Source organism: Durio zibethinus, chromosome 5 (genome assembly GCF_047325235.1).
Source record: "Durio zibethinus cultivar Kanyao isolate XHJ-2024 chromosome 5, ASM4732523v1, whole genome shotgun sequence".
Lineage (NCBI taxonomy): Eukaryota > Viridiplantae > Streptophyta > Magnoliopsida > Malvales > Malvaceae > Durio > Durio zibethinus.
The window spans coordinates 34,626,847-34,639,254 of record NC_143166.1 but is presented as its reverse complement, the minus strand read 5'-3'; the positions used below and the strand labels follow the sequence as shown (position 1 = coordinate 34,639,254).

The window sequence follows — 12,408 nt, the reverse complement described above, 5'->3', positions numbered from 1 at the left end:
ATATAAAATTATTAAATTAAAATAATATAAAAATTAAATTTAAATGGATAATTTTAAAAGGATTAAATTTTTAAATTTAAAAAATTAAATAATATGTTGCAATCATTTTTCCTTTTTTTCTCTTTTCTCATTTAATTTCTCATTTATCTTCTCATCCAACTCCACCTTTTTTTCCCTGAGTGTCATCGATATCTAGAGGTGTCAAATGAGTTGGCACATCCTATTTAAATACTAACTTATATGTTAATGCATAAAGTTAGTTTAGTATTAATTTTTAACGTGCTACACTGGCATGGTTAAACGTATGACCTAACATGTTACATAATTTATTAAATTTTTGTCATATCATGTCAGATATGATATTATTTTTCTTACCAAATTAGGCCAGACATTTTATATTAATACTTTTTTAGAATTTTATTTGTTTTTTTTAATTTATTATTATTAAAAATCACATTAAGAGATAATCAAAATAAAACGAAATAAGAACATATAATTTATGTGATTCTATAAAATGTCTATATCTAAAAAGAAAGTAACAAAATCTACTAAATAAAGATATTAAAATTAAAATTTTAATATTAAAAACAAAACACTTCCATATTATCTATCAAATGCTTAGTAATACATATACAAGTAAAGTTTTGTTGATTGATCCAATATCAAAAGCAAGTGAAGTTTTAAAAGAAATTTTTGATAAATTAGATATTAAATTTTTTTATTGCTCAAATTACATTATAAATTTATCTAATTAATTGTGCCAATTATCTTGTGAAAAATAAAATGAACCAAATTCATTAGGATGTTGATTAAGCGTAATTTGTGTGAAATCATTATAAATAATAGATGCAGTCTCGTGTTTTTTCTTATATCTTTGCATATAACTAGTCTGACATTTTGTTTTATAATTAAAATATTATTTGTATGTGTGTGGGTATATATATTTATATTTATATTTATATATATTATAAGGTTAAAGATTTTAATCATATAATTTTGAAAAAAAAATATTAATTTGTTTTTATATGCACTAATTTAAATAAATAAAAATAATCCATACATCAAATGATTTGTAAACTACTTAGATTAATTATCCATCAATAAGTTAAATATTTAATAAGAATTTATTTAATATAATTTTATTTTATAAATTATCAAGAAATAAATATAATTTCATAAAAATATAAAAAATTATATGAATACACTCAAAAATTAAAAGCCCATTCATAACAGTTACAGCCTAACATATACTAGCATTAACCCATAATAAACTGTGCCGTGTATATCAAAGATTTAAAAACTTTTAGTCCAATACAACACAAACAAATACATATTATATATATATATATCATACTTTATTCAATCGAATTATTTAACAATAAATCATGCAAGTACAATCATAATGTACTAATTGCATCGTAGACCACCCAACTTATTCAACACCTTCACCAATAACTTTAAAATAGTTTACCCTTATGCTTCAATGTACGTGAATTGTTGGCATGATTGTACCTTTATGTTTCAACTTCCAATTTTTTTTCTTTTTTTCTATTTCCTTATTTAATTTCTCATCTGTCTTTTCATCTAACTCCATCTTTTTCTTATTAAATGTCATCGATAACTTTAAAAAAAAATTCAAATCCCTCTCATATTCTAAAAAGACAGCTATCAAGCAAGGAATAAGAAATTTTGTGAACAGTAAATTTTAAAGTTCATTTTCTATTAACAATAAATGCTTCAGCTCAATATATACTAGTGTGTGATTCCTACTACATTGAGAATTAAATATTTTTAATTGTAAAATATAAATTATTTAATTTTTTATTTTAATAAAAATTATAACTATTTAGTTCACTTGATCATTTAATTTTGATTATTTTTAATAAAATATCACATGTTAAATTATATAAAATAATGACAAGAGTATTTTAGCAATTTAATATGTGATTAATTTTATATTACATTAAAATTTAATACTTAATTTAATACGAGTATTATAGTAATTTCGAAATAAAATATCACATGTCAACTTTATGTGAAGCACTCATAAAAACATTTACGTAATTATGACATAAGAGACATTATAGTAATTTTGGTCAATTATGTTAAGATGTGATATTTTTGTAAATGATGGGTATTATAATAAATTTGATCAAATATGATAAAAAAATGTATTTTTGTAATTATAGTACGATGGTATTATAATAATTTTGATCAATTATAGTAAGAAGGTATTTTCTGTAATTATGATAGAAAAATATTATAAAATTTTAGCTAATTATGAAAAAAAATAGTATTTTCATAATTATGGTAAAAACATATTATAATAAATTTGGAAACTTGTCAAAATCATATAAAATAAAAAGAAAGGTATTATAATAACTTTCATGAAAATTATTTTAATAAATGTTATCTAACATTTAATAAGTAATTTAATAAAAGTATTATAGTAAATTTTTAAAAAATTTCACGTGTCAAATTTTAGTCAATTATATTAAGAGGAGTATTTCTATAATTATTGTAGGAAGGTATTATAATAATTTTAACTAATTATAAGAAGATAAATATTTTCGTAATTACAATAGAAAAGCATTATAGTAAAATTAGACATGTGTAGATATTATATCATATAAACACAATGTTATTATAGTAATTAAGGTGCTTGTTTTAATATATATTATTAATTTGGAAATAAAACATTATATGTCGATTTCCTATTAAACATTCATAACGGTATTTTTATAATTATGATAAGAGATATATTATAGTAGTTTTGATTAATTATAAGAGAACAATATTTATGTAATTATGATAATAGAATATTATAGTAATGTTGATCAATAATAAGAAAAAAAGTATTTCCATAATTCAATAATAAATGAAGAAATATTTTTATAATTATGATACGAGGATATTATAATAAATAATTTTGTAATTATGATATGATGGCATGATAATAAATTTATGAAAAGAGATATTTTCATAATTATAATATGAAAGTATTATAAAAAATAATTATAAAAAAATGATGTTTTCGTAATTATAATATAAAGATAAAATAATTAATTAGATGCATATTATTTTCTTATCAAATAAGGAGAATGGTAATTTGATAATTTCCTTAGAGATTCTTTTCTATATATGTATAGATTTTTTTTTCTGGTCATTAAATTTTGTGGGTGTACCTCAACTAAGGGATTCAAACAATATATTAATATTATCGAGACTTGCAACCACCTTGTAACGAAGCTAACCCGTGAACCAAATGGCTCGTAGAAGTGTACCTTCCGGCTACTAGTGAGCACGGCATAACCACAACAAATGTAGTTGGAAAATTGCTTAGCTCGGACAAAGGCTTTACATGGGCCACGATCATGGGCTTTAAACTCCCATGTGAAGCGCATGGGTTTCAGTTGAGAAAACTCTATACAAGTACTTGGATATTACACCCGTATCTGGATATGTCATGCTTGGGCTGTCACTCAGCTTCAATGGGGCCATGGTTATATAATTGGTTGGCAAAGGAAGGGAAAAAATCTGCCAAATGATTTTCTAATGTAAAATGTAAATTTAGTTTGCTTTTGCAGCCATTTTTAAATGTAAAATGAACCAAAGTTGACAAGTTGTGTAGGTAAGCCCTCATTCGATTCTTCTGATTTCCTTCCCCTCGTCCAGTTCTTAATCGAATCAATATTAACAAGTTTAAATTTAAGAAGAGATACGGAGTTTTAAATAATCATTTCTAATATAAAAGTAATTTTTTTTTTGGTGATTGAATACTATAAATATATTTTTTTTTTGTGTGAAAATGTGACCTATGGAAATGTGTTTCCGTCAAGTTTCAAACAATAATGGAAATTTATTTTCATAAGTCTTTGCATGTTTTTGGATTTTTGTGTTCGAAAATTTTTAAAAACTTTTAAATTTATATATTTGAAAACTTTTAGAAATTTGATTTTCATAAAATTTTTAAACTTTCTTAAAATAGATATCCGAAATGATTTTTAAATTTTTCGGATGTACATTTTCGTAAGTACTATAAACCAATAATTAATAATTAAGTAATTTTATTAATAGATATTTTAGTCATAAAAAATATTAATTTTTTGGTATAAAAATTAAAAAAATTAGTGCATTTAGAAGCTCCAATAATAATAATAATAATAATAATAATTTTCAATCAACTCTTGACTCCTAATATTATCAAAATGTACAAAAAAAAAAAAAAAAAGAAAGGGCAAAATCTTTTTATTGGTATAAAATTTTGAGAAATTATCAAATAAATTTACAGTAAAATTTTTAATTTTATGAGCTGTATTAATATAGCACACATTTCTTATAATATATATTTAAACATAAAAAAATAATTAATAAAAGTAAAACACATGTCACCCTATTAATTTTGATTGTGAAATTAAAAATCTCTACTCATTTTGTATCAAATAATTTATCTTGCTATCATTTTTTTAATAAATATTATAGTTATAAAATTGGAAGTAAATAGGAGTAATAAATAAAAGTTAAATAAAAAATGAAAAGAAAAAGCCAAATTTTAAGCAGACATTTTTGTTTGAAATGATTAAAATATATAGGGTCAATATTAGGGTCGATAATTCAACCCGTCTCTGATGGGTTTCAACGCGACTTTATGGGATCGATTTTTTTTTTTGAAATTTTTGATTTCGAGTCGAGTATGGTAAAGTTATGAAACAATCGGGGTCGGGTAAGGTCGGGTTCAGGTTTTAAGCAAACCCGATCTGACCCGATATTATATAAATTTTTTTTAATTAATTATTTAATTATATATATTTATATAATGATATTTTTAAATATTTATATTTTAAAAATAATATTTTATTAATTTCGAGTCAAGTCGGGTTGGGTACAATTTATATAGTATCGGATCGAATTCGGATATAAAAAAATAAAAAAAATTTTAAATAAGATCAGATTCGGGTTTAATAACACATAAAATCAAATCGAATTCAAAGTGAATAAAACCTGTTTCGAACTCAACCTAATGTCAACTCTAATCAATATTACAAAAACAACGTTTTATAAAATGATAATTTTAAAAAGATAAATTACACAAAAAATACCCAACTTTTAATGCTTTTTTGTTTTGATCATGTAACTATAAAAAAATGTTTTAATACTTGACGTTTGAGTAAATTTTTTTATTAATTTGTTAATCTTAAACAAAATACGGACAAAACACACACGTGTGACACTAATGATCACGTGATATGCCATGTGAAAAAAGAAAAAAGTCACCTGACTTAAACCACGTGGCAAAAACTGAGCAAAGTATATATTTAAGTGAAAAATTGTTTTACGCTTCGTTAATTTTACCGGTAAAAACAAACGAAGCCGATAAAAGATAACATTCCTCATTCTCTGCCAAGCGAGAGAGAGAGATGGTGAGAATGACTGAAATTTCAAGAACTAAAACGCTGCGTTTTCTACTACTTTTCGCTTCATTTTCTCTGCAATTCATTTCAGGTTTCCTTTCTAGATCGCTTTATACTTGATAATTTTTTTTACGAACTTTATATTTTTGTCATGGAAATATCAAATAATTTGGTTGAAATTCGAATCATTAATAGCAGGAAAATCAAGTTTTTTTGTACAGTTTACTTGTACATCGCGATCGGAAAATTTTATGTATTGATGTCGTGCGAATCTTACCTTAATTTTGTCTGTTTAATTCGTTAAATTCCCTGTTTGGCTGCTGAGATGAGGAAAGGATAATTTTTTTTTATTAAATTCTATAGTTTTTGTTGTTTGGTTTTGAGAAATTGCGACTACCAGAAATTTTAGCTATAAAGTTTGAATTTTTACTTTGAAGAGTGAATTGAAAGGTATATGTAATATCTGCGATTCAATTTGCTTTTGTGAATCTCGAACTTTGTAATGAATCTGCTATTTAGCGGTATAAGTTGTCAATTAGAGTTTATGTAGCCTGATCAAACTTAAGTTGTGCTTCAAACTCAACCTACTTAATCCGATTTCCATGAAATTTAGGGAAATTATGATGTTCGATTAAGTGGAGTCCACATGAAATTATGGTGTAATGCATAGCTAGTCTAGATCCATGTTGTTTTATTGCATACATTAAGGAAGATGGTTTGGTAGTTCGATAGTTCTTACTATTTAGGTACTTGCTTGTTAGCCTTTTTTGAACGTTGGTTAAGCCGAATTGGATTGGAACAATATTAAGTTGCTGTGACGAACTTTAAAGAAGAGATTTTTCTTATTGCTTCTTGGCAAATTATTGAAAGTGTTAAAACAATATGCTCCAATTTGTTTTCTTTTTTTCAGGTTTTTCTGATGACTCTGCAAGTTCAAAAAACAGCTTAAAGACAAAGTCTAATGCCAATAGTAATACTGGGACCAAGGTAGTCATCATATTGATTGGGCTTGTTGCTGTGGGGTTGTTTTCTTTTTTCCTTTTCAAGTTATGGCAAAAAAAGAAACGAGATGAACAATATGCCCGTCTTTTGAAGTTGTTTGAAGAAGATGATGAGCTCGAGGTTGAACTTGGCCTTCGAGACTGAATGACTGACGGCATCATTGAAAACTGAGCTCTTCTTCTTTGAGGTGTGTACATAAACTGTCTTTTTGGTCCTAAATCACCAAGATTCAGTTACATCCCTTGTTTTGTTTGTAAGGGGGAAAATTTTTCTATCATTTATGTCTGTATTATAGGCGTTGAAAACCACGTAATGGTTGAATTTAACGAAGAATATTGTAATCTTTTCTGATTATCTAGAACTTTGGCTTCACTATAATGGGCACTCCCGATGCATGTTAAAGCTTGAAAATCAAGGCTATAATACTATATCCATGTGCATCTGTGTCAGTTTGTCTCCTTTACACATCCCTATCCATGCAACACATTTGAGAATAGACAAGTTGATGATAATGGGACTTAATGCCACCATTGATGTGGATTGTGGACCTTGTGTTTGAGTTGTTTGATTCTTGGTGATCATTAAGACTGCTATCCATGCAACACATTTGAGAATAGACAAGTTGATGATAATGGGACTTAATGCCACCATTGATGTGGATTGTGGACCTTGTGTTTGAGTTGTTTGATTCTTGGTGATCATTAAGACTGCTTCATGTCGACTCTATTCATTGATTTTTGTTGTCTGGTTTTAAGTTTTATCCTCCTTTTATGTTTATTCTTTTAGCTCTTGACACTGAGTTTCTTCCTCTTGATTTGCAGGCTGAAATGGCAATCAATGGCTTGTGTTGTTTAGAAAACTCATTTGCCTGATGGTCAAAATCACGATTTAGGCTTATCCTGTAGTGAGGTCAGATGACTTTTCAACCATAAATTGTAGTATTTGTAATCATACGTTCGAACGAAATTTCTTATCAATTCAAGGCTTCTGCCATCTTAGAATGGAGGTGGATACCATTTTGTACAAGTTGTTTGAAAGGTGTTAGTTCACTGTTTGTAAAGGATGATTCTTATATTCATTCAAATATTTGAAGATAATGCTATGGGGATTGATTGCCCTTGAATTCCTGCCCGCTATAATTAAATGAGAAATTAAGTGGTTAAAAATTAGTTAATCTGACAATTGCTTGTGGCTTAAGGTGTGTACCATACAAGAGATGAATCTTGAAGCCCTTATTTGGACTTAAAGGAGATTGAAATTCCTCGATTAAATAAAGGAGAAAGCTATTGGAATAGCAGCAAAAGGGAGAGAATTCAGAGAGTACTATGAACCAAAAGGTAGAATCATAATCAGAGCTGATCAATAGCTCACTCATTGAGCCACCACAAAACAAATCCCTTCAAGCATCTGCCATAATCATTGTTTGCATGAATAGAATCATAACAAGTACATCTAAACCAGTTCAATTACAGGCAGAGACATGTAAAATGAACAAGATTGGAGAACAATACTTGTTATTAAGTCAAAATACAATACAATAACTGATTGTATCTTATAATGAAGGGCATGCATATGAAAGATTGTCAGTACAAAGAATATTCGAGTACATTAGAGGTTACGAGATCCAGAAGCAGAAAGAACATGGCTAAAATAATAAGGGAATAAGTTATTTTTAACTAATGATGTAGAGAAGTCATCTTTATGGGGAATCATATAAGAAAGAACAGGGATGAAATGAAAAGAAATCATTGCCCAAAACTGACAGGAGTTCAACTAGCTCTTCTTGACTCAACCCCTTAAGTTATGGTGAAATAAATCCATCACAACACAATCAGGATTTTCAATTAATCAAGTGCAGTGAACCAGCAAGAAACAAAGATTTATCATCAATTTATTAAGGTCACCTTCCTGTCTTGGCCCGTTTCATTCCTGTACTGTTAAAGGGTGACATACTCGGGCTCATACTCGAGCTCATTCTTGGGCTCTCTTCCCTTAATGTACTATTTAGCAAAGCCAACTCCCTAAGCTGTTGTTTCTTATAGTTATCCAAGGATTCATCCTGAAGATGGTAGAAAGGAAGGAGTTGGAATATACAGAAAAGGAACACTAACATAAAAAACCACAAATTGTTTGTTCATACCACAGGCTTCAGAAGGTTTTCTAGTATTTCAATAGCAGAGTCCAAACGAGAATTTATCATATCCTCGGGAAATTCAGCTTCCACCAACACATGCAGTGGCTCGTTAAGGTGTTCATATCCAGGTTTATCTTTTAGTTTCTCTTCCTATAGAAAAAGTCAGCAACCAATTGTGAGAATTTAAAGGAAGTACAAACAGATAAGAAGTGAAGCAAACATCAAAAGAAAACTTGATTTTCTAATATTTAAGTTGAAAACTCAAAAACTTTTCCCTTCAATGTGCAGTTCACTAGGCTAGACATGATCCGTCTTTAATTAGGTCAAAACTTGCTTATGTATGACTGTATTTAACAAGAAGTTGCTTTATTTAGTAAAAGTGATCATTGCATTTATCACATTAGTTACTAGTGCAAAATTTAAAATGATAAATAAACATAGTACTGAAGTTTGCTGTAAAGTATGTCAAATGCAAATGGAGACACATATCACCAGCATATATAAAATTAAACAAGCAGTTTCACATCACCTACAATTTAAAATGCTCTTACTTTACAAGATGGTTTGTCAGGAGAGATATGAAAATTAGGATATTATACTACTAAGGCTAGCCCAACAATCAGCCACACTCCAATTTGCAGGAGAAAACAGAAAACACTTCCATTCTAATCCGAATCTGTACAAGCTTAAGAGTCAACCTATAATTTTTGGTCAAAATACATTTTTTTCCACCAATATCTCAAACTTACACCGTGTTACCAAAATTACATGTTGAAAATAAAAGAATTCATGATTGACTTTACCTTAACAAAATCCTTGACAGAACCCTTGCCTCTTATGTACACCCTACACTCTGTCACAGCTTCAACTCTCTTCAGCGAGTTTCCTCGTGGTCCCAAAATTCGGCCAACAAAATTATACTGCAAAGGCTCTGACTCAGATCTATTATCTTAAAAGGTAGTAAGTGAAAACTTACTAAAGATTCCAACATTGCTTACATTTGGATATTTATCCACAGGTACATCAAGTCTAACAACTCTCTTTATTATTGGTGTTGTAGGGATTCCTGGCAAACCAGGCCAACCCATTGATGCAGCTTGAATTGGAGCAACTTGTTGCAGATGCCCATTTTCCTGAAGCAAGATAATAACATCAAAGAAATTTCATTTTCCTTTCATTTAACATTAATGAGAAGCAAATTTTTAATCTTAAGTATAAATCATATTGAGGGCCAACAACAAGACAATTGAAATTTATTAATCAGGTAAGCAATTACAAACTTTTAAATATATTAAAAAAAAAACAAAACCTTGTGTTTATAACCATTAAACAGCATTACCTCTGTTTGCATTACAGGCCATCCCTCTAAATCCATCTGTCTCCCATTGGGATGTTGACCAAATGACCTAAAAGGACTATCATGCTCAAATCTCTCATGATCCACAAAACTAGGATTAAGACCCGAGACCCTTCTGATCTCTGCAGTGACATGAGAAAAAACAAAAGTGATTTGATATGTTGTCCAAATTACCTACAGTGGTAAAGGTCATCATTTAGGGTTCATGTTTGGCTACACGCTTTAGTAGAACTCTCTCGTGCAATGCTCTATGGTATGCTTACTTTAAAAGAGCATAGAAGCATCTAGTTTATTAGGGTTCATGTTTGGCTACACGCTTTAGTAGAACTCTCTCGTGCAATGCTCTCTGGTATGCTTACTTTAAAAGAGCATAGAAGCATCTAGTTTATTACACCCACTAATGAGAAGGTTGCAAGTTTGAATCATTTAAGAATACTTCAGCTTGTAATCACTTAAAACCAAATATTGATAGTTTAGAATTATAATAGGTCAATTATAGCTAGGTGGACAGTTAGTACTAGGCTGTTATTTGTCTAATATTTCAGTTCAATATTTTAGCCAATTATTATGTTTATTTTCAACATGAGTGGTTTATCCTTGGAAGAAATGAACCAACAGTGTAGTCATGTGATGAATCTATGATAGCAATCCAGCAGACTGAAACGTACTAATTAGAACAAGAATTTAAATGGTATCTTTAGGCACAAGATTTGACATCCTTGACAAGCGTACATGTAACATGTAGCGATACAGATAGCTTTATGTTTAGAATGCTGTTCATTCAACCCAAAATACAATCAGAAGCAATTTCTATTGATACAAATCACACTACTAATGAACCTTATATTGCAAAAAAAAAAAGGTAACCAGAAGATTCAATAACCTTGATTAAGAAGCCGGGTGCATAGAGGCAGAACTTGTGTAAAAGGTCCCAACTTCTGTTTCTCTGCCAATAATTCAGCTAAATATCTGCCATAGTTACTTAATTGTAAGATAACATTGAGTATATAAAGCACACACATATAAATATGTGCATCAACCTGAGTAGAAAACAAAACCATCAAGTAACAAACAGAAGCTTATCCTCTAGAGCAACAGAAAAACTTAAGCTTTTCCTTAAACCAACTTCCAAAACCCATATCAACCAGAGCAAAATGAAGCTCAAATTATTAGACCAATCAAGAAAAAACCCATTAATATTAGAGTAAAGCTTTTCCAAAAGAAAAACAAAAAACATGGGATTGGATTGATTAAAGTAAATTAAAAATAAAAGAAAAAAGAAAAACTAACCTTTCACGATCTGTAGGAATAGAAGCAGGCCTTTGAGGAGAAGCAGGGACTCCAGAAGGCGGGTATTGAAAGTAACTCCCTGGTGGGATTCTCTCTCCCATCATATACTCACCTCCTCTTAAGCCTGCTTCATTCATTCAACAGACAAAAACTCTTAAAGTCAACAATCCAACGTATATAAGAATATATAAAGATAGAGGAAAAAAATAAAAAACAAGACTTACTTTGATGAAGAGAAAGGGAGAGAGAGAGAGAGATAGAGTGGCAGGTGGAGCAGCTAAGCAAAGAAGAAAAAGGGGCAGAGATGCAAAGTCTGCTGTCCTCTTTGTGTGGAGAAGAGTGTCAATCAGAGACCTAAGCCCTACTCCAAGAGGACTCTTAGATGCTTTGTTTTGCTGTATCTTATAGCCTCTCAAATTTGTACTCACCTTCTTTTTTTCTTTTTTTCACTGTTTAATAAGCCTTTTTGTAATACTTTTAGATTATAAATATTATCTTTCTTTTATTTTGTAAAATTTTTTTATGAATACGTTTTGGTTTTTATTGTTTTATTGTGTATGTGAAATAAAATGTTGGGTTGGTCCAATTTTATTTGTCAAAAATGTTGTCATTGTAAATATGAAAAATCTTGCAAGATTCGTATATAGGGAAAATTTAATTGTCAATTATTTGGGAGCTTAAAATTGTTTGACACTTATCAAAATGTTTTCATCAATATTCTTTTTTAATATGAAAATATATAGAAGCTTTGAGCACAAAATTTATGTGTAAATAATGGTATTTAATTCTAATAATAATCAAGCTATTAATATTTCATTTGAATGCATTATAAGATAAATTCTCACTGTATCCAAAATTTAACTATAATTAATAATTTCGATGAAATGATGATTAATTAGAGCTGATTAGTAAGATATACTAATAATCGATAAAAATTTTATCTATTTAATAAAATTTTAATAAAAAAAATTCGACATTAAACCTTTATGTAACAAGAATAAATACTATTTCGTAAATCTCGATCTTTTTTTAATGTTAAATTTAGACAATATAAATAATTTTATCCATAATTTTATTATTATATCATAAACCATCGAATTTTTAATACAATGAAACCTTATACATTTAAATATAAAATTCTCGTGGGGTTTTTTTTTCACCATCAACAACACAAAATAGTATTGATTTTGCTCTTTGAATATACATTACTAGGA

General features: G+C 28.5%; 2 protein-coding genes across 2 annotated transcripts; one reads left to right on the top strand and one right to left on the bottom strand.

Moving 5' to 3' along the window:
• Positions 1 to 5,354: 5,354 nt before the first annotated feature.
• On the top strand, positions 5,355 to 7,536 carry LOC111282343 (uncharacterized). Its single transcript, XM_022870385.2, has 3 exons — positions 5,355 to 5,502; positions 6,322 to 6,600; positions 7,235 to 7,536. Exons 1-2 carry the CDS (start codon positions 5,418 to 5,420, stop codon positions 6,555 to 6,557), a joined length of 321 nt encoding a protein of 106 aa, XP_022726120.1. The 5' UTR covers positions 5,355 to 5,417; the 3' UTR covers positions 6,558 to 6,600; positions 7,235 to 7,536.
• A 361-nt stretch (positions 7,537 to 7,897) lies between these two features.
• Positions 7,898 to 11,570, bottom strand: LOC111282341 (KH domain-containing protein At1g09660/At1g09670-like). Its single transcript, XM_022870383.2, has 8 exons — positions 11,419 to 11,570; positions 11,195 to 11,318; positions 10,788 to 10,873; positions 9,887 to 10,026; positions 9,546 to 9,680; positions 9,351 to 9,467; positions 8,554 to 8,697; positions 7,898 to 8,472 (listed from the first exon to the last, which is right to left on the bottom strand). Exons 2-8 carry the CDS (start codon positions 11,296 to 11,298, stop codon positions 8,314 to 8,316), a joined length of 885 nt encoding a protein of 294 aa, XP_022726118.1. The 5' UTR covers positions 11,299 to 11,318; positions 11,419 to 11,570; the 3' UTR covers positions 7,898 to 8,313.
• Positions 11,571 to 12,408: the final 838 nt, after the last annotated feature.

Coding starts and splice junctions, on each gene's coding strand:
- LOC111282343 (XM_022870385.2), top strand. CDS start 5,418: ATGGTGAGAATGACTGAAATTTCAAGAACTAAAACGCTGCGTTTTCTA. Junction 5,503..6,321: donor TTCTCTGCAATTCATTTCAG/GTTTCCTTTCTA, acceptor TCTTTTTTTCAG/GTTTTTCTGATGACTCTGCA.
- LOC111282341 (XM_022870383.2), bottom strand. CDS start 11,298: ATGATGGGAGAGAGAATCCCACCAGGGAGTTACTTTCAATACCCGCCT. Junction 8,698..9,350: donor CTGTCAAGGATTTTGTTAAG/GTAAAGTCAATC, acceptor CTTTTTCTATAG/GAAGAGAAACTAAAAGATAA. Junction 8,473..8,553: donor AAAACCTTCTGAAGCCTGTG/GTATGAACAAAC, acceptor TACCATCTTCAG/GATGAATCCTTGGATAACTA.